Source organism: Dioscorea cayenensis, chromosome 12 (assembly GCF_009730915.1).
Source record: "Dioscorea cayenensis subsp. rotundata cultivar TDr96_F1 chromosome 12, TDr96_F1_v2_PseudoChromosome.rev07_lg8_w22 25.fasta, whole genome shotgun sequence".
In the NCBI taxonomy this organism is placed as follows: Eukaryota; Viridiplantae; Streptophyta; class Magnoliopsida; order Dioscoreales; family Dioscoreaceae; genus Dioscorea; species Dioscorea cayenensis.
This window is the reverse complement of record NC_052482.1, coordinates 3,904,699-3,924,383: the sequence shown is the minus strand read 5'-3', so window position 1 is coordinate 3,924,383 and position 19,685 is coordinate 3,904,699. Positions and strand designations below refer to the sequence as shown.

The 19,685-nt window shown below is 37.0% G+C and overlaps 2 protein-coding genes across 3 annotated transcripts in view; both read left to right on the top strand.

Moving 5' to 3' along the window:
* The first annotated feature begins 281 nt into the window (after positions 1-281).
* On the top strand, positions 282-2,501 carry LOC120273930 (xyloglucan glycosyltransferase 4-like). The gene is made up of 5 exons (XM_039280679.1): positions 282-822; positions 895-1,203; positions 1,291-1,581; positions 1,658-1,771; positions 1,851-2,501. Exons 1-5 carry the CDS (start codon positions 325-327, stop codon positions 2,406-2,408), a joined length of 1,770 nt encoding a protein of 589 aa, XP_039136613.1. The 5' UTR covers positions 282-324; the 3' UTR covers positions 2,409-2,501.
* Positions 2,502-5,029: 2,528 nt separating this feature from the next.
* LOC120273901 (calcium-binding protein 39-like) overlaps positions 5,030-19,685 on the top strand; it is a 30,679-nt gene continuing 16,023 nt past the window's right edge. Inside the window, exons 1-4 of one of the 2 annotated variants that reach the window (XM_039280641.1) lie at positions 5,030-5,143; positions 6,502-6,666; positions 6,745-6,863; positions 9,960-10,034. In XM_039280641.1, the coding sequence (XP_039136575.1) occupies positions 5,030-5,143; positions 6,502-6,666; positions 6,745-6,863; positions 9,960-10,034 (473 nt within the window). The other variant, XM_039280642.1, reaches the window with a different exon arrangement.

Sequence of the window (19,685 nt, the reverse complement as noted above, 5' to 3'; positions counted from 1 at the left end):
GCTGATTCTTGCATGCATTAATTATTGCAATGAAAGAAAGGCATGTATTTATTGAATATATTAATTGGCATTGATACCAGATTTGATTGAATTTATTACTATACAAGAACCAAGATTGCATAAAGTTGCCATTGCATGAATTTTTCCTGCAGTTCTTGCCTTGAAATAGAGAAAGCCTAGAGTTTCATTTACTCTGGTATCATTTCCATTGCTTTACATTGATTGAAAAATCCATGCAACATGGAGAATTCGATTACTTTCTCAGTAATCGAAGTTGATGATCAAGCTTCATCAGTCTCATCAGAAAAGGGAAGAACTAAGAGCATGAAGCAGTATGTATGGGTTATTCTCCTTAAAACTTGGAAAGTTTTTTCTTTCATTTCACTAACAATTCTTGCATTCCGGAGTTTCCTTAAGAATGTCAAGAAACAAATATTTTTTCCATCCAAAAAAGAAGGATCAGAAAGACGGGGAAAGCTATTGATATTCATCAGAGCGGTTGCTTTGTTTTCATTTCTGGTATATATATTTGAAGCACTCACTCATTTGAATGCCGATGTATTTGATCTTCCCCACAAGGCCTATCAAGCTTGGCTTTATTTTAGAGTAGATTATTTAGCTCCATTGGTCATTGTACTCTCAAGATTTTGCACTGTTCTTTTCATCATTCAATCACTAGACCGTTTTGTATTATGCCTTGGTTGTCTGTGGATCAAGTACAAGAAGTTGAAGCCAAGTATAAATGATCTAGCCTATGATACAGAGGATCCTGCAAATTTTCCCATGGTTCTTGTTCAAATCCCGATGTGCAACGAGAGAGAGGTACGTGAATTTACAATGAATTTTTCACTCTTTTTCTAGATATTTTTCATTCACAAGTTTGTTCCATATTAGGTGTATGCGCTATCGATTTCCAGTGCCTGCAAGTTAGATTGGCCGAGAGAATGCCTGTTGATTCAAGTCCTGGATGATTCGGACGAAGAGAGAATACAACTTCTTGTTCAACGCGAAGTCTCGATGTGGAGGCAGAAAGGTGTAAATATCATCTACAAACATCGATATCACCGAACCGGTTACAAGGCGGGAAATCTGAACTCTGCAATGAGTTATGATTATGTCAAGAACTACAAATTCGTCGCGATATTCGACGCTGATTTTCAGCCAAATCCGGATTTCCTCAAATTAACAGTACCGCATTTCAAAGTATTATATCGTTCTACTCTGAAATTAAAACCAGTTTATTGCTTAGTTGTGATTATTATTCCACTGTTTCTTGATGAATGATTGTAGGGAAATCCAGAGCTTGGTCTTGTGCAAGTTAGATGGTCTTTTGTAAACAAAGATGAGAATCTTCTCACAAGGCTGCAGAACATCAATCTGTCTTTCCATTTTGAGGTGGAGCAGCAGGTTAATGGTGTGTTCTTTAACTTCTTCGGATTCAATGGGACGGCCGGAGTGTGGAGGACCAAAGCTCTTGAGGATTCGGGAGGATGGCTGGAGAGAACTACTGTCGAGGACATGGATATTGCTGTCCGTGCACATTTGAAAGGATGGAAGTTCATTTTCCTGAACCATGTCAAGGTAAAATTCCTTGCTCATATGTTTGGTTCGTATCTAATATGATAGTAGAGCTTTAAAATTTCTCCGAATGATCCAGGTCCTCTGTGAACTTCCCGAGTCTTATGAAACATACAAGAGACAGCAGTATCGGTGGCACTCTGGTCCAATGCAGCTCTTCCGGCTATGCCTACCGAACATAATAACTTCGAAGGTCACTACTTCTGAAACTCCGAACTAATTATAAATTTCTATAACAACTTTACCATCGAAAAATATGACTTGCACTGCAGATATCAATTTGGAAGAAATTCAATCTAATATTCCTGTTTTTCCTGCTGCGGAAGTTGATACTGCCTTTCTACTCATTTACACTATTTTGCATCATTCTCCCACTGACAATGTTCATCCCAGAAGCCGAATTACCAGTTTATGTCATCTGCTACATCCCGGTCTTCATGTCACTCCTCAACATTCTCCCATCGCCGAAATCTTTTCCGTTTATAATCCCCTATCTACTATTTGAGAACACAATCTCTGTGACCAAGTTCAGTGCAATGCTATCAGGATTGTTTCACTTCGGCAATGCTTATGAATGGGTTGTGACTAAAAAGTCCGGGAGGACTTCGGAGTTCCTAAACATGTTTGAAGAGAATACCGACAATGAAAAGACGATGAAGATGAAGAAGAAGTTGAATGGAATTCATAAAAAGGAGTTAGCATTGGCATTGCTGCTTCTTGCAGCATCTGCAAGAAGCTTATTGTTAGCTCATGGTGTGCATTTCTATTTCCTGTTGTTCCAAGGTTTGTCTTTCTTTGTTGTTGGATTAGGCTTGATTGGGGAGCACTGATCAGTCTGAAAGATGAGTGAATTTGGGTTCCATGTTTCACTCAAACTAATTTTTTTTTTCTTGTTGGAGTCTGAACATTGGATTATACCTGAACTTTCTGGTCAAATAAATTCATGATTGTCATTATCAACATCATTGTTTCTTTACTATTTCTCCTTTTATTTTTTATTTTTCTCAGTTTTAGACGGGATGAATAGTTGGTAATAATTCACCACAAAGTACGCAAAGGGGTGACAAATTAAAGCCTTGCTCTCACAGTTGATTATGTACATCCATATTTGTTTGTATTTTTTAGGGCACTTGTTGCTTTGTAAAAAAATAAAAAAATATTTTTTTATTCATATATTTTGGTGAATATTTATTTTTGCCATTGATTTTCTAAATATTTAATCTGATATCTGCATAGGTGGTTTAATTGACTCAAAATTGTATTTCTAAATTTTACATCCTAAGATTGAAGATCATATATACATATTCTCATAAAACACAAATAATATATAGCCAAAGACCAAATAAAATGTTAAATTGTCAAAAAAAAAACCTTCATATTTTTACTCTAATTTTATTGTCATATGAAACATAATATAGAAAATGGAGGACCGGCAAAATAATATATATATTATTGTCAAAATACATTATTGTCAAAATACAACAAGCATCGTCAAAGGGACAGAAAGACATGAAGGTCCATTAGTTACTATAATTTAATGATCACTAAAGATTTATCATATGGGACTAGGGGTGTATTTGAGTCGAGCTGTTTTTGAGCGGCTCGGTGTTCGGTTCGATAATGGCTCATTCGTGTTCAACTCATATTGTAAACGAGTCAAGCTTGAGCTTCATTTTCAAACTCGATTAATAAACTAGCCAAGCTTGAGCAGCCGAGAGCTCGGCTCATTTTGGCTCATGAACACAGTTCACGAAACACAACTCGTGAACAAGCGAACAAGCTCATGAATAAGCTTGTTTATAAGCTCGGTTGTGAGCTCATTTATATATTACATTATATATATATATATATATATTACATTAATATATATATATACAACGATATTATATATCCATGTATATTAACTTAAGTCACACATATAGAGTTTTAAATTACTATTCAAAGGCTCACCTCGTTAAAAACTCGGGTCAACTAATTTATTAAGTTAAATGAGCTCACAAAATAAACGAGCCAAGTTTGAACACCACCAAGCTTGGCTTGTTAAAACTTGTGAACAACTCGTTTATTGTATAATTAAAACTCGTTTATAGTATCATTTACAACTTTATTTACAACAATTATTAATATAATCATTTATAGTGTCATGAATAAGCTTATTTACCGGATTGTTAATAATATTACAAAAAAAAATTATAGATAGTTACATCACAATGTTTATTTTGTTCTTATTGTAATTATTTGTTAATTTATTTAATGAAGATTTTAACAAGCTTGAACTCATGCCTTAATGATTCCATAAACAAGCTTAAATTATTTTTTTACTAAAATAATTTTCAAACTCAAATCGAGTTGAGTTGCACTTGATAATGATTCATTAAATAAGCTTTAAATAATACTTTACTAAATAAAAAATAGAAAAAAAATCAAGCCTTAATCAAGCTAATGAGCCAAGTTTAAGTTTCGAATTTTCTTAAGCTCGAGTATGAAACTCGAAATAAGCTCGGCTAAAATAGTAACTAGCCAAGTTTGAGCCTGAAAAATGAAGCTCGAAGAAAGCTCGGCTTGAGCTCGAGCTCGATGAAAATAATGTTGAGCAGCCAAACTTGAACAAGGCAAATTCGACTCGACTCATCTCGTTTACAGCCTTATATAGGATGGCCTAACAAATTGGGCAATAAAGACCTGCTACGTATTCAATCTATTATATTAAGAACCATAACTATAAATCCTTTTATAATGTAACCCATGCAAAGGTGGAAAAAAGTTCTAAACTTTTATCTCCTTGTATATTTTGTATTGAGTTACTAATAGACTGCGGATGGTTTTCTTGCATATGTTCAATCCTACAATTTTTTTTAAAATTTCAGCATGCAATTATTTTCAAACCAATGGAACATTTTGTTCTATCATTTGATTTATTATATTATATATTAAAGATAATAAAAAGATATTACTTTTGTATTAAAATGCTATATACTAATATTTTTTGTTATCAAGAAAATTTTAAAAATTAATAATTAAAAAAACTGAATTTATGTGTTTATTGCAACTGTAGACCTTTTGTGACAAGTAACAAGTGAACTAGGCAAAAAAAAAAACATTATTTTTTTTAATCGTATATAAAATAATAATAACAGTAATCATAATAATACTAAGCTATATTTTACAAAAAAAAAAAATTGATAAACTAAGATGTTTTAATTAAAAAATAATTAAACAATTATAAATCACAATTAACACATAAAACAATAAAAAAGTGGGCCTAAAAAAAACCTACACGAAAAGGGGTATATATTCAAATTTACCATTGCAAAAAACGAAGGGCTTGTACTTAATATTCACAATTAGTGCTACTTTTAATAATACAAAAACACTAAGGATGTTTTTGCAAAATAACGTCAATGTTTTCAGTTTGCCCGTGCCAAGAAGAGAGAGAGGGAGAGAGAGAGAGATGTCCTTCTCGTTCTTCAGGTCGGCATCGAGGTCACCTCAATGGACCCCATTGGAGCTCGTCTATGCTATCCGCGAAGGCCTTCGTGCCCTCGACACCGAGACTGGCGCCAAGGTGAAATCCTTTCATCGTTGTTCTCTTTCACAATCTTTCTCTCTTTTTTTTTTAATCCCTGTTTTGTGATCATTGCAAGACGCTTTTTATTTTGTTTCCTTTGTTCTTTTGGCGTTGTTTTTGCGTTTAATGTTCTTGGGATTGTTTTTTTGATAGGAAAGATTTAAACTTGATGTTGTGTTATGGATGAATTCCTGAGGTTTGATTTTGCTGATACGTAGAATTGGCGTTTCCGTATTCATTGTTAGAATCTAGTTGTTCTTCCACTTAGTGATCTTGGTATCAATATATTGATAGGAAATATTGCAACTTTGATTTTGTATCCTGAATGATTCCTTAGTTTGTTCTTTTTTATATATGGAGATGGTGTTTCCATTTGTTACTAGTTTATGTGCATTGTTATAATGTTGGATTATTGAAAGCTGATGCACATTCTCTTCTGTTTCCATTGTATGTCTGTCATTTTATTGTTCAATTTAGTGATCTTGGAATCATTGTCTTGATGTTGTATTGCGGAGGAATAAGTTGTTCAGTGTAATTAATATTTAACAGTGACATTTGCACTAGTTTTCATATACATTGCTAGGATGTTTTACATTTTGCTAGCTGATATGGAGTTGATTTTGTTTTCCTTGTATGTTTTTCATTGTGTTTATTTTTATTTTTCTATCAATGACCCTGTCAACTGGAAGGGTAGAGGTTTTGATGTTTTATAATGCAGGAATTCCTTTTGTTGATATATGCTGGTAGCCATTTGATGTTGCATTAGAAGAATTTTTATTTCTTTCCTCACCACTATTGTTTTCCTTCAGTTTAATTTTTTGGTGTGACACTGAAAAAACTGCATCTAAAAAATTCAAAATGGAAATTAGGACAGATCGAATATAGAAACTCAAGGATGAGAAACAAGAAACATGACGTAGAAAATTGTAAACTACAAACATGGAGCGAAAAATAGAAAGTGCTGGTGATGTAACTATTCCTTCTTTCTCTACTAATCAAAAGCTGCATATGACAACATGTTTGTCATGTCTCAACTGACCAAGTGGTAAATGGATTTTCTCACAGTAAGTTTGATTACATGATATGACCTTGCATTGATTACTCCTCAATGTTAATGGTTATTTGGAATGGAACTCTATCTGTGAGAAGAGGGAGTTAAATGCCAAAAGCTCATGTAATATGTTTGTTGCCATGGTAGATATTGTGTTTTTGCTTTCCTGTGCCATCTGTGCTTTCTATTCTTTCCTCTTGATAATGATGACAATAGTCTCTGCTTTTTCATAATATGACCAAGGATTTAGTCACTTTAACCATTTAGCATATTTATCAAGCATGTTCATTTTCTATTGGATTAGGCACTTGAAGAAGTTGAGAAGAATATACTTTCAATGAAACAATTGCTGTCAGGAAATGGGGAGGCAGAACTGGACCCAAATCAGGTTTCACAAGTAGCTGTTGAAGTTTGTAAGGATGACCTTCTATCTCTTTTTGTCCTAAAGTTGCCAACTTTGGGATGGCAAGTGAGTTCATTCTGCTGTTGATACAATTTTCAATTAATATTTAAGACACCTTCAAACTAAATAAAGCTTTTAATACAGGCTAGAAAAGATTTAGGGCGTTGTTGGTGTATTCTGTTGAGCCAGAAAGTTGGTTCTAGTTATTGTTGTGTTGATTATATTGACAACCATGTCGAACTCCTGGACTTCCTTATCGTTTGGTGAGTTATAGAAGTAGAACATTTGTTAAATTTGCTAGTTTATACTTTTAACTAGCTAATTTGGTGATTATAATCTATACTTGTAATTTAGGCATTTTGCTTTAATCCATGCATGCTCACTTGAACTTTCTCACATTTACACTCAATGCCTTTTGTTTCTCCAATGTTGATTGTGTCTACATTTTTTTCTTTTTCTCTTTTTCGAGAATCTGGTTGATGCACTTACTGGGAGGTTACTCTGGGCGATTAGATATGGACATGAGATTTGGAATATGAGCTTACGATGTTCTGTTGTTGACAAGTTAACTTTTGAATTTGCTAGTTTTGTTTTAGGCTTGAAGATTCTCTCTTTGTATAAGTGTGCCAATGACTGCATTTGGATGGTATAACAAGTTACTTTTCTGACCTTGCACATGTTTGAACTTTGAATGTCTTTGTAATTAATTGTATAACTATTTATCATTTCTTAGTGACTTCTTATCCGAGATATTTTTGTGCTGGAGGTGTATTCTAATATGATCCGGAATTTTCTAGCTACCTACATTGTATCAAGAATTAATTACTGGTGACCGAGGCATGTAAGGCTGATTTGGAAACTATAATTGTTGAATAATGTCAATCAGTCTCCTCATTTTTGTTTTTGAGTATTGGCTAGCTGTTAGACTCACTCTATTGCTCCAAGCCTATTGCCTTTTCATTTTTATGTGAGATTGGGCATCTATGGATAATTTTGTAGCTAATATTGGTTCCTGATTTGCCATTTATTTTTTAGAGTTGGAGATTTTCTGGAAATTTCTCTAGAGAAAAATAAACTTTTTTTTGCAAACCAATGACTATGAACTTGGTTTGTGGCAGTGGTTTATAGTGATACTAAGGCTATAATCTATTCACAATTTCCACTTCCGTTATCACATGAATGCCTGTTCTTTCAAATTATTTTCAAGTGCAGTCCATCCTGTTGAAAAAGTGGAAACAAGAACAGATAAAACTTCAAGCATCATGCACCCTTATGCATTGGCAGCTTTTCCTGATTCTTCCAAGTATTAAAATTGTAAAATACATGCTGTTCATATGTAACGTAGAATCTCCTATTTATTCTTGACTAGCTTTATGTTCAATGAACTTCTTGTGTAACATACTGGGATTATTTAGCCCCTGTGAACCAATAGCTTTATTTTCGGTTATTCTTTGTCATTATTAGTTTCTTCATGTTGAGGGTTGACCTCATATTTCCATTAAGAAACATATTCAATTTTCAGCAGTTTACTCCTAAGATCCTGTATTTAGATTTTAACCTGTGAAGTATTTCCCTTATAAATTCTAATATTAATGCAAGCACAAATTTAACTAGTACTAGCCTATCATCTATAGTATGCTCACACTTTATTTGTCATTGGATGCATATGTTGTGAAATGACTCTCTACTGCAGTAATGATGTGTTTGACAAATTTTTAATACCTAGATTGAAAATAACTCATTTGTGGTAGAGTGTAAAAATTATTAATATTTGGGTTTGTGAAGAATGTTGTATAGAAATTGTTAAATAGAAAGCTTTCTTAGACCAGCATATAAGTTGTAGTCTGCTGTAAGGGTTCTACCTTATGCGCTCGGCGAAGGGTGGTTTCGTGCCGAGGGAGGATGACCGATGAAGCCAAGATTGGTCAAATTCCAAGTCCAAACAAGACATTAGTCGTCCGGTGGCCTATATGCGGGTTGCAGTTTCGCATGGTCGAGAATCCCAGCCGGGAGTGCCGAGCGAGGGTACACGGGCATGGTGCCGCAGGTTACCGAGAGCTCGCCAAGCAGCGCGCATGGCGTGATGCACGTGGCCGAGGGATTACGACTGAGGAACCTAGATCGATATGATCATAGGTCGGAGGACCGATATTTGGCTAAGTATGAGCTAATGAGCCAGGTCGGTATGAGTATGGGCGGTGCGATCGATATGGACTTGTACGGTCGGTCGGGCAGATCGGGCGGGCGGAGCGGGAGCTCTTAGCCAGCTGTGAGCCAACATGACACGAGACGCGTGGGCATTAGCGAGTGTCATTACCGAGGGGATGGGCCGAGAGCCAGATTGGCTATCGATAGGCATCGGCACACTTGGGCTGACAGGCAGGCACTATCGGCAGAGTGGGGTGCATTGGCCGGGTGATACCGTGACATGACCGGGCGTGTGTACAGTGCCGTTGTGCGGGACTCTAGCTCGATCTTGATGGTGGCTGGATGAGTCTGAGGTACTGTAGCAGTGTGCTTTCTCGCCACTGTAGCACTGTGTTTGTTGTGATGAGACAACTTAACCCATCTTGGCCGTTGGATTGGAAGCTTGATGTCTTCATCCAAGGGAGGGGTTTGGCTATAAATACCCTCTTTTTCCCTCTTGGTAAAGATAACTAGAGAACTAGAGACTGGCTTACTTGGTGTAGCTAGCTCTTGGGGCTCTGTTCATCTTCATTGGGAGAATGAAAGTCTTGGCTATGTCATGGTGGCTCGTGGTGTATCTCGGTTCATTTAATTGAGAGTTTATCTTTGCTCTCTATTTCCCTGTCGTGTGCTTGTAGTTCCTTGTATCTTCTATGTGGTGGCTGGTTGGACTCCTTAGACCCTAGACCTGGTTTTAGGCGGTCTTTGATGGTGCTTGTTTGCTTGTATGCTTTGTTTACTTGATGGACATACTTGCCTTGCTTGTTTCTTGGGTTGTTTTCAACCTAGGTTTTCAGAGGCTAGCTTGTCGCCTTGGTGGCGTGATGAGCGCCGTACGGTGGATCGTTGGTGCGATCGGCAAAACCGTGAAGTGTGCCATGATGTAACTGATAAGACCTCGTTAAATTTTACTAGAATGCTTCTAACTTCAGCATGGTGTTTGTTATAATTATTTTTCATTGTTCTTAATTGCATTACCTTTTGTTTTTAAAAAAAAAAATATTGTCTTTTAGTGTGTAAGAAACTCTTTATTAGAAATTAGATCATGCCCAATAGGTTGCCCTTTTCTTTTTAAGTTTTCCTTCCATGAGTTTCACTGTTTTATATGCAACTATTAAAATCATCTTATGCAGGTTTATTCTACTAATTATTATTATTATTTTTTGAAACAGCTATAATAATAAAGAAATTGCTTTGAACTGCGGTAACATGTTGAGGGAATGCATCAAGTATCCAACTCTTGCCAAGTAAGTTGTTCAATTATTTTGGTCAAGTTGGAATTATTTATTTTATTTTTATATTTGGTATGTGTTTTATGTTCTGTATTAATTCAATATTGGTTAAATACTTATTGGTCTGTATTATACTAATACCTTCTTTGGCATGATGAATTACATTCATTGTTGATGCTTTGCTCTATTACGTATATAGGTTCTTTTTCTAAGGTCACATTGTTTTCTTCTTATTGGAGGTGAATCCCAATTAAATTTAAAGGAATGCTTATTAATTATGACTAAAGTCATGTAATTAAAGTTATTAAACTGTTATCCCCCCAAATGTTTTAGGAGCAAATTAACTGCCAAATGCAGCTTCTGCAATCTAACATTTAATTCTTCTCAATCAGCAGCATGAGAAATCTAAAATGAAGTTATGTTTTAGTCTGATGTTTTTTCTAGAACAATTTTTTTGTAGTTTTGAAGAAATATAAAATTTGATTGTACTTGATATGCCATTGTAATACGTGAATGATTCCAAGATTATCTTCTTAATAAGAAGGTGCCTTTTCATTTGATCCAAAATCTCTAGATTGAATACTTAGAATGATAGGAATCAATTTTCCTGTCATCTATTAGTGTTTTTTTATTGCAAGCACATAGAATCTAGTCTAAACTATGCATTAAGATCTATAAAACTCTCTTTTGGGTGTTTATGCTTATTTGATGTGTGTTTGTGGGCATTTACTTCAAGTTTCACTCTTAATAATAACAAACCCTTTCCAGTATGATTACAGCTCCCAAGGCAACCAATGATATCTTCTCTTTGGGAAGGTATATAAGGGTTTATAAATATGCATTATTTTGTGTAGGTTTACAGAGAAATTTAAGGTTTTCAAGTCATTCAAATCCTGAAATCAATGTGCAAGATTTCATACTTAAGTTTTTTTTTTATACTTGTAGGTTCCCTACTTATGGTAAGAGAAGATATTTACCAATTTTCTTTTAACATTCTTTAAAAATTAATTATGAGGAGAGAAAATCTATTAAAAACATTATTTATCATTTGAGTTCATATAGAAAGTAATAGTCAAATCATTATAAAAGTTATCCTCAGAATTATTTTGCCTGATATCTTTGGGGTTGGCCCAGAGATATAGAAAGTAATTATCAGATCACCAAGCTAGCATAGTCCACCAACCCCATGGGATTGGCCTAGCACAGCTTGCAGTTCATTTGGTTTTTAATTTAAAAAATAAAAAAAATCCAAAAAACTTAAAAAATTCAATAAATTATAAATAATCAATGAGTAAAATTTAGGAGCATTTAAAAATTATCTTAAAATAATCATGCACATAAAAAAGAGAACCACTAATACGATATATATATCGACTATTGCGCGCGAGAGAGAGAGAAGGGGTTATTGGTTGTGCTAGCCTGTGGCAGGCTGCGAACCCGGGACTGGTCCGATTTCTTAAATCTTCTTCTTTGGATTTTTTGCAAAAAGATATAAACAAAGAAACACAATTAGCAAGTAATCATTGACGTAGGTGTTTGAATAGGAAGTAGTCAGCAAGGTAAAGCATATGATTGTTATGCTAACTAGGCCCCGGGGTTTGAATCATACAAGTTATCTGGGTATGTACAAGAAAAGAAAAGAAAAAACTATATTTTTTGTCTGCCCAACGGTTTTAATTGTAAAAGACATGGCTAAGCAGTGTATAGGCATAAGTAGCTTGAATGACTGTTCTTGATAGATTGCACACTGAGTGTAATGCAAAAATACCAATTAAGCAGCCAAAAAGATTGTAGTAAATAGGCACCAGTAGCTTATGAGCAGCTAGGGTATCAGTAACATAAGCTAAAAAAGCAGGTATACTTCTGGGGATAGAAAGTAAAACCATTTAACCAACAAAAATGCATACTTAACTGTGACATTGACTCCTCCGTTGGCTTCTCATTCTATACTTGAACCATAGACTCTTCCCTGTGCTCCAAATTCTTATTTCACTGCTATCATAAATTAATGAAAATGATTACAAGAGAATAAAATTATGTGCTTATCGTTGACACATTTTTTGACTACTAGGTTATTACTGTATTTTTGACTACTCAATTGCCATTTTTATACTACACTTGTAGGCAATCTATGAAGAAATGTCATCCAAGCAACTTTAAGTAACTTGTGCCTATATGCTTCCTAGTCATGTCTTTTAGAATTAAAACTGTTAGCAGGCAAAAAATCTTTTTTCTTTCTTTTCTTGTGCTTACTCTGATGGCTAGTATAATTAAACCCCGAGACCTTGTTAGCATAGCAATCATATGTTTTATCTTACTGGTTACTTCCTATTTGAACACTTATGCCAAAGATTACTTGCTGATTTGTGTTTGTTTGTTTATATGTTTTTGCTGAAAGTTTTTTTTTTTTCTTCTGGGTCAGTTTATATTATTATTCAACAGGATGTATCTTTTTTTCTTGTTTAGATCTATTTCAAGCATATTTGGAATTGTCAATTTGAAGAAGTTAATTTCAATTATGCAGGATTAAAGAAAAAAAAATGCAAAAGACATATTACAAATAGGAAATTATATCTTAACGAGTTGGAAAAGGAAATTAGTTTATAGCATGTACGTGCAACCAACATTTAGCTATCGTCACATTCAAAGATGGCCAAGGTTATCATGGTTTGAAAAGTTCCTTATGATTGCCCAAGTGATAAGGAAAAGTTAGGGCATAAGGATTATGTGCAGAAAAATATCAAAGAATTTGTTGTGCTAAGAATTAACACCTTGATTGGTACTTATATTAGGAGGAACATCGTAATATTTGATAGTCTCTGAATTTCCAAGTTGGTTTTTGCAATTCTAAGCACACAAAACTATATGGGACATTAATGGAATTGATAAGAGTTCATTCGTTTGTCTCTGTGATATGGAATATTGTGTTCAATGGACATGCATACCTATGCTTCTAAGCTTTTATTTATTTATTTATTTTTTCATCATTAAGAAATACTTGGTTTAAATTCTGCCCAAACATCCTTCAATTTATATTTTTCTTCTTGTTCTTGGTGTTGCAAGAGACTTTATGTGAATGATCATTAGCGCAGCTCATTTAAAGTAATTCCTTTTCAATGTGATGCAATAACATTGCACCTGCGAAGAATGTCAAAAGCCTTCAAACCATTGTCCAGCAAGGATTTCTAGAACCTTGTTGGATTGTTTAGTAAGTAGTGCTGGTAAAAAACTAAGATGGTCAGAGCTTCTCAAGTTTTATTCAGTTTGAGCCCAACTTTAACTAGATTCTCCTAGGCAAACAACAGGAACTGAGCTGAAAGTTTGGAACTAAATTTTGAGCCTGCTTAAGCATGGGTTGGGCCATTCCAACTCAGATTAAAATGGCTTGGTTTAATATTGAAATATATTATTTATAATTACTATTATTTTTCGATGACAACTCAAAATCTTCTCTTTTGGTTAGGGCTTTAGTTTGTTTTGGAGGCTGCTTGGGCTCTAATCACTCCCTTTTGCTAGCAAGTGCATTAGTTGCTCAAGTAATGTAATTAAAGAGTAGAGTGTTGATCTCATGAGGACAATGAATTCTAGTACTAACTTTCATCCTATTATTTAACCAAACAATCAATAATGAAATGGTTTCAAGAATCGAAAGAAAATAAAACTAAATGAACAATCAATGAATCAAGAATCAAGAACGATCTCTATGAATGAGTTCGGGGACAATCTAAACATGAAAGATAGCATTTGGATCATGAATCCACCTAGGAATTCCCTTGCTTCAAGAATCTATCAAGCATCTTTCTCAAGATAATTGGACTATGGAGATTCTTACATTATGCTAATCCCTTTCTTAAGTCAACTAGCAACTAATCCCATAAGAAGTGGATTAAAATCTCTTTGTATTCCCATTCTCCCTACTATTTCATTGCATGTTCCATAAATCCCTCTATTAAGTTTAGCCCTAATCCAAAGGATTTGCATCACTCTATCTCTAGGTGTGCTTACAACCTCTTTCATCTAAGCTAGATCTATCATGCAAAGGATTTCTCAATCTCAATTACATAGATCAAGTGTGAATTAATGAGATCATAATCTATAATTCATGGCATTCAAGCACACGTAATTGAATCACAAGATCAATGAGAAAGTGAGAAACATATTGATAAAAAAGAAATCAAATAATAAGTCCATCTCTGGTTGCATCACAATCCAAGCACCAAAGTATATATCTAGATGCAAGAAATATGAAAACATGATGACTCTCTCGAGCTTCACGTCCTTGTTGAGTTTATGGAACCCTTTCCAAAGAGACTTGCTTCAGAATCTCTCTTGTCTTCGATCCACTTTTTGAACTCTTGGAAGCTTGGCCTAGATTTCTCCATGGCCAAGAATCTTCTCATGTGCCTTTGAGAAACATTAGCAAATGTCCAAAAAGTGCTCTTGAAAAGATCCGTAAAAGTCTTCTAAAAGTCCCCCTCTTCTTGATCACTTACGCTATTTATAGTCATTGAAATTGGGTCTAACCACAGGCTTGATAACTGGCATGTTTCAGCCCATGATTATTGAAATAAAATATCTGAAAATTGAATTTAAGCTGGCCATGGTCGTTGTTCTTGAGCTAACGGCCATGGTTGCTCATCATGGTCTCAAACAAAGCCGTGGTACTTCAGCTGGTGGCCGTGGTTGCTCACCATGGTCTCAACCATGGCCATGGTTACTGTCACGGGTATAATCTCCGTCGATCGGGCCATATGGCACTTGCTCGATGCAAGTCAGCCTCAACAAAGATTTTGCCAAGAAAAAGCTAAGGAAAGAAGATAAGAAGACAAAGGGACACCAAAGTAAAAAGAGAATTTAACTCTCTAAGTGTAAAGAAGGTTTGCAACCAGCCTTAGGGCCAAAAACCAACCTTCCCTTTGGTAGCTTAAAGCAACCCTTTTATAGCCTGTGGCAAAAGGGATAACCTTTCCCGGCCATTTCGGCAAGTGGCGGCCATATCGCGCCATACCGGCCCTTCTGCGCCCACGCTCTACGCTTGTCCAGGTCTTTGCTGCGCCATGCTGTGCCTGTCCACGCCATACCGCAGCACCTTGTGCCATGCTGCGCACACTGCCGAGCCATATTACGCCTTACCACGGCACCCTATGCCATGCTGCACACCTTACTAGGCTATCATCGCGCCTTGCCTGCGCGTGGGTAGCCATTCTTCCTTGTCACAGCCCATGTCGTACCAAGCTTGTGTCAGCCTATCTCCCTCGATATGGGGCTCGGTCAGTCGTGCCCATGTCTTTGCTCAGTCCTGTTTATATTCCCTCGGTCATGTCATGCCTTAGAATATTATTGGCTCTCCCGGCTTGATGTTTCCTGGTATTCCCACGCCTACTCGACCATGGTCTCGACCATGGTGCCCGGTTCCGTATGCGTGTCCCAATCATGCCCTAAGCTTGGTTGTGCGGGAAATTATTCCGGCTCATGACCTAGTGCTGTGTCTGACCGTACAGTCCATGTCTAGTTTTTTGGCGGATGGCCTTCTCTTGGCTATCCACTTGGCTACGTGACCCTGTTAGTCCATGCCAAGGGCGGGTACCACAAAGCCCGTTACAAAACTTCCCCACCTGAAAAGCTCGTTACTTTTCTCCATCATCTCCTGTTGCTCAAAAGCAAAGTTATGCTCGGCAAGGCACCCACTGCCAGTGCTGCGCTTGGCGACTTTAGACGGGGCAAGAGGCTTATAGCTATATGCTAAGTTGAAAGGGTTTTGACCGGTTACTGAAAATTGGTGTAGGTTGTTGAAGAACTGCGCCATGTCCATCAAATCCAGCCAATTATTTTGTGAGGTCAATACATAATGACGGAGGTACTCTTCAAGCAAGGCATTGATGTGCTCAATCTGTCCATCGGTCTGGGGTGATTGGCGGTGGAGAACTTTAGTTCCATCCCTAATAAACAGAACAACGCCGTCCAGAATTTGCCTATGAACCGGGCGTCATGGTCACTCACTATGTGTTGTGGCACACTGAAGTGCTTCACCACATGACGAAGAAAGAAGGTTGCTGCCTTCTCGGCGAGGCAAGTAGCTGGGGTTAGAATGAAGATAACATACTTAGTGACCTGATCAACAACTACCATCATTGAAGACATGTCGTTGACCTTCAGGAAAACGAAGATGAAGTACATGGAAATCGACGCCCATGGTCGATCCGGGACTGGTAGCGGCTGTAGTAGACCCGGCTTATCCTGTTGGCATACATAGCATGACTTGACATAGGCCTCTATGTTACTCTCCATGTTCGGCCAATAGTAGTGCTTGGACAGTAAGGCTTTCATCCTCTCCTTGCCGGGGTGTCCAACCCAACGGGTGTTATGGTCCTCCTTCATTAGATTAAGCCGGAGCTTCCCATCCTTAGGCACAAACAGCTTGCCACCCTTGGCGTGGAGCAACCCGTCCTTCACCCAACATTGGCACACTACTCTTTCCTCAATGTCTCCTATCAGCTTCAAGTACTTGGCGTCGGCCTTCACTACCCCCCTGATTTGTTTAGTTAGGCTCATTGTTTAAAAAGGCGAACGAGGCGTATGCCTTGAGGCGTGCCTCAAGGCGAGGCGGTGGCCGCTTGCCTCAAGGCGTACGGCCCCATGGTCGGTGGCGCAGCCTGCGCCCCAACCAGGTGAGGCGCTCCGCCTCGAGGAGGTGAGCCTCGAGGCGGAAGAGGCGTATGCCCCGTGAAGATAAGAAAAGAAAATCGCGGATGGCTTTGAGGTGGTGGTGATGGCTTTCGGTGGTGGCGGCTTTGAGAAGGGGACGGTTGCGGACTTGCGAAGACCGGAGAAGATGCGGACGGTGGCGGATGGCTTTGAGATAGTGTGGGCCGTGTGGCAGATGGCTTTGAGATGGTGGCGCACTGGCGTCTTTGAGTCGATGATGAGAGGAAAGAGACAGTGGTGGAGGCTAGGGTTTTTTGACCATCATCAAATCAATGGATGATATTATTCTAAAATAAAAATTAATTATAAAATATATATTTTAATAATATGTCAAAGATGTTCACCACCTCTCTTTAGTTGAAAATCATTAAAAATATTAAAAATATTTATAATTTAAATACTAATTTAACACTAATAATTAATATAAATTAAATATTATTCTTTATTCATTATCTACAAATTATTCAAAAATATTTTTTGATATGAAATCAAAACTAACTTTAAATGAACTATGAAATAACTTTAAGTTAAAAAAATATGAAAACCAAAGACAATAAATCATTTTATTATAAATTTTATGACTATTTAGTTTATTTTATCAATTATTATTTATAATTTTCATTTTTTGTTGAGGCTTACGCCTCGGACCGCCTCGAGGCTTACGCCTCGCCTCATAAAAGCAAAACGCCTCAAGTACGCCTTTCGCCTTTTTAAACCTTGGTTAGGTTAGATGCCACTTGAGTCAATGCGGCCACATAATCCATGGTTTGCTTTTGACTGAGAGCATTGAAAACCTAGTTGTGACGGCTGGGTTTTTGCTGCCATTCAAAGTGGTATTTTTGAAGAAATTGCTGCCAGCGAGCTTGCCGTAGCGAGAGTTTCCTCTGTATGGCGAAGTAGGTATTGGCGACATTACCCATCTTGATCACAAAGCGGGTACCCAAGAGGTAAACTCGCCAAACCTAGAGATAGTGGATCACAGCTAGCATCTTCTTCTCGTGGGCGGAATACTTCATCTCTGCATCCTTGATCTTCCAGCTCTCAATGGCTATCCAATGACCCTCCTAGACCAGAACACCCTCCACTACCTTATAAGATGCGTTAGTATGCACTTTAAAGGGTATATTAAAGTTGGGAAGCTTCAGCATTGGTTCACTCAAAGTGGTTGCCTTTAACTTTTTGAAAGCCTTCTTTTGATCTTCCTTCCAAGCCTATGGCCCGTCTTTCTTCAACAGATCAGTCAAGGGTGTCACGATCTTGGAATATCCTTTGATAAACTTTTGGTGGTAGTTGGCTTGCCCGATGAATGAGCGCAATTTTGAGACTTTGCAAGGTGTTGGACATTCTTGGATTGCCTCAACTTTTCTCTGTTCCATGCGGACCTCTCCCTGCGTAATCAAATGACCCAGGAACTTGATGCTACGCTGAGCGAACTGACACTTCTCCAACTTTATGAAGAGCTTGTGCTCTCGCAACCTACAAATCTTGTCTATTGCCTGCTACGAACTAAATCAGAACACATTCTCTTTGAAATAAAAGAGATAGGGGCAAGGTAGTCAAATCGAGATTCGAATCGTGAATCGAAATTCTAAATTTGTGAATCGATAATCGTGAATCGAATCGAATCGTAAGATTCAGTTCACATTTCAAAATCATATATATACATTAATACATATATATATAACATGATTATATATAAAAAAAAATTCTAAGTCATGCATTAAACATAAAATAGTTTGGAAGACATTTTCCTAGTTTGAGATCTTTTTTAAGTTTGGAAGACATTTTCAAGTGTTAAGCAAACCTATATATTGAAAAAAACTTAGTTATTTTAAAAATAATTGAGATTTAAAAATTAATAAAATAGTCACAGAAAGATTAAATTATGTTAAAGATTAGTTTTTAAAATAAAAAGATTTCTTTTCATAACAAGATTTTTAAGATAACAAATTAATTCGATATTAAAATTTTAAAAGAAAACATTATCTTTTAATTAATCTTTGAATTTGTTTTTCGATAACAAATTCAAAGATTAATTAAATAAGGGCCAATTTGTCTTTTTCTTTTTTCTTTTTAATTCAAAACTCATATTAACTAGGAATCGTTGATCTTCTCGATTCATATCGATTCGACCGATTCGGGACCGATTCAAACGATTCATTCACGATTCTAGATCAATGTCGATTCTTTTATAAGATTCGAACCGTTACGGATGAAAAACGATATGAATCGTACGATTCGTATCGAGAATCGTACGATTCTAACTACACTGGATAGGGGTTCGAGCTTGATTTACATAGTGATAGAACAAGAAGACACTCCGGAAAATAAAAGAGAGAACACACATTCCATATAACTCCCAAAATCCGGGGAACTCGACCTTCCTTAGGTCTTTCAGTCGCTCCCCTAGACCAACCCTAGGTCATCCTTTTTATGCTGCGGGACACTCGGGGTCACCGTCCCTTTCCACATCTAAGGGGGACATGTCCTCCAACTTTGGGATTCCTGAACAGCGTGCGGTCCAGGGCAGTATTCACAAACCGGAGCTTCGGGGGAGTTCGCTGCCCGTACGAGCTTTTCGTGGATCCTAATACTAGAAGGTTAAGTGAGATGCCTCCTTAGTCCTTCCTATACTCTTTCGCCCTTGAGACCCTACGCTTCTTGGGTCCACTTCCAGCCTCCGCTAACTTGATTTTCGTCGATGTTCATGAGTCCACTACCTTGCGAATATGACTAGGTTCACTGTTGCGGTTAACGTATTCCTGGCACCTTCGGCAAAATGGTAACAGAGAAGCGGTCCCCTCAAAGAGTGCATCGAGAGTGGCTTCAACTCGCTCCACGACGCTTTCTAGCCGGCCTAATCATGCTCCAAACTGGTCTATTTGGCCCAAATCATAGCGGATACTGAGCATGTCATCAAAGAGGCTCTCATACCTCTCGCATAAGGGTATAGAATGGACC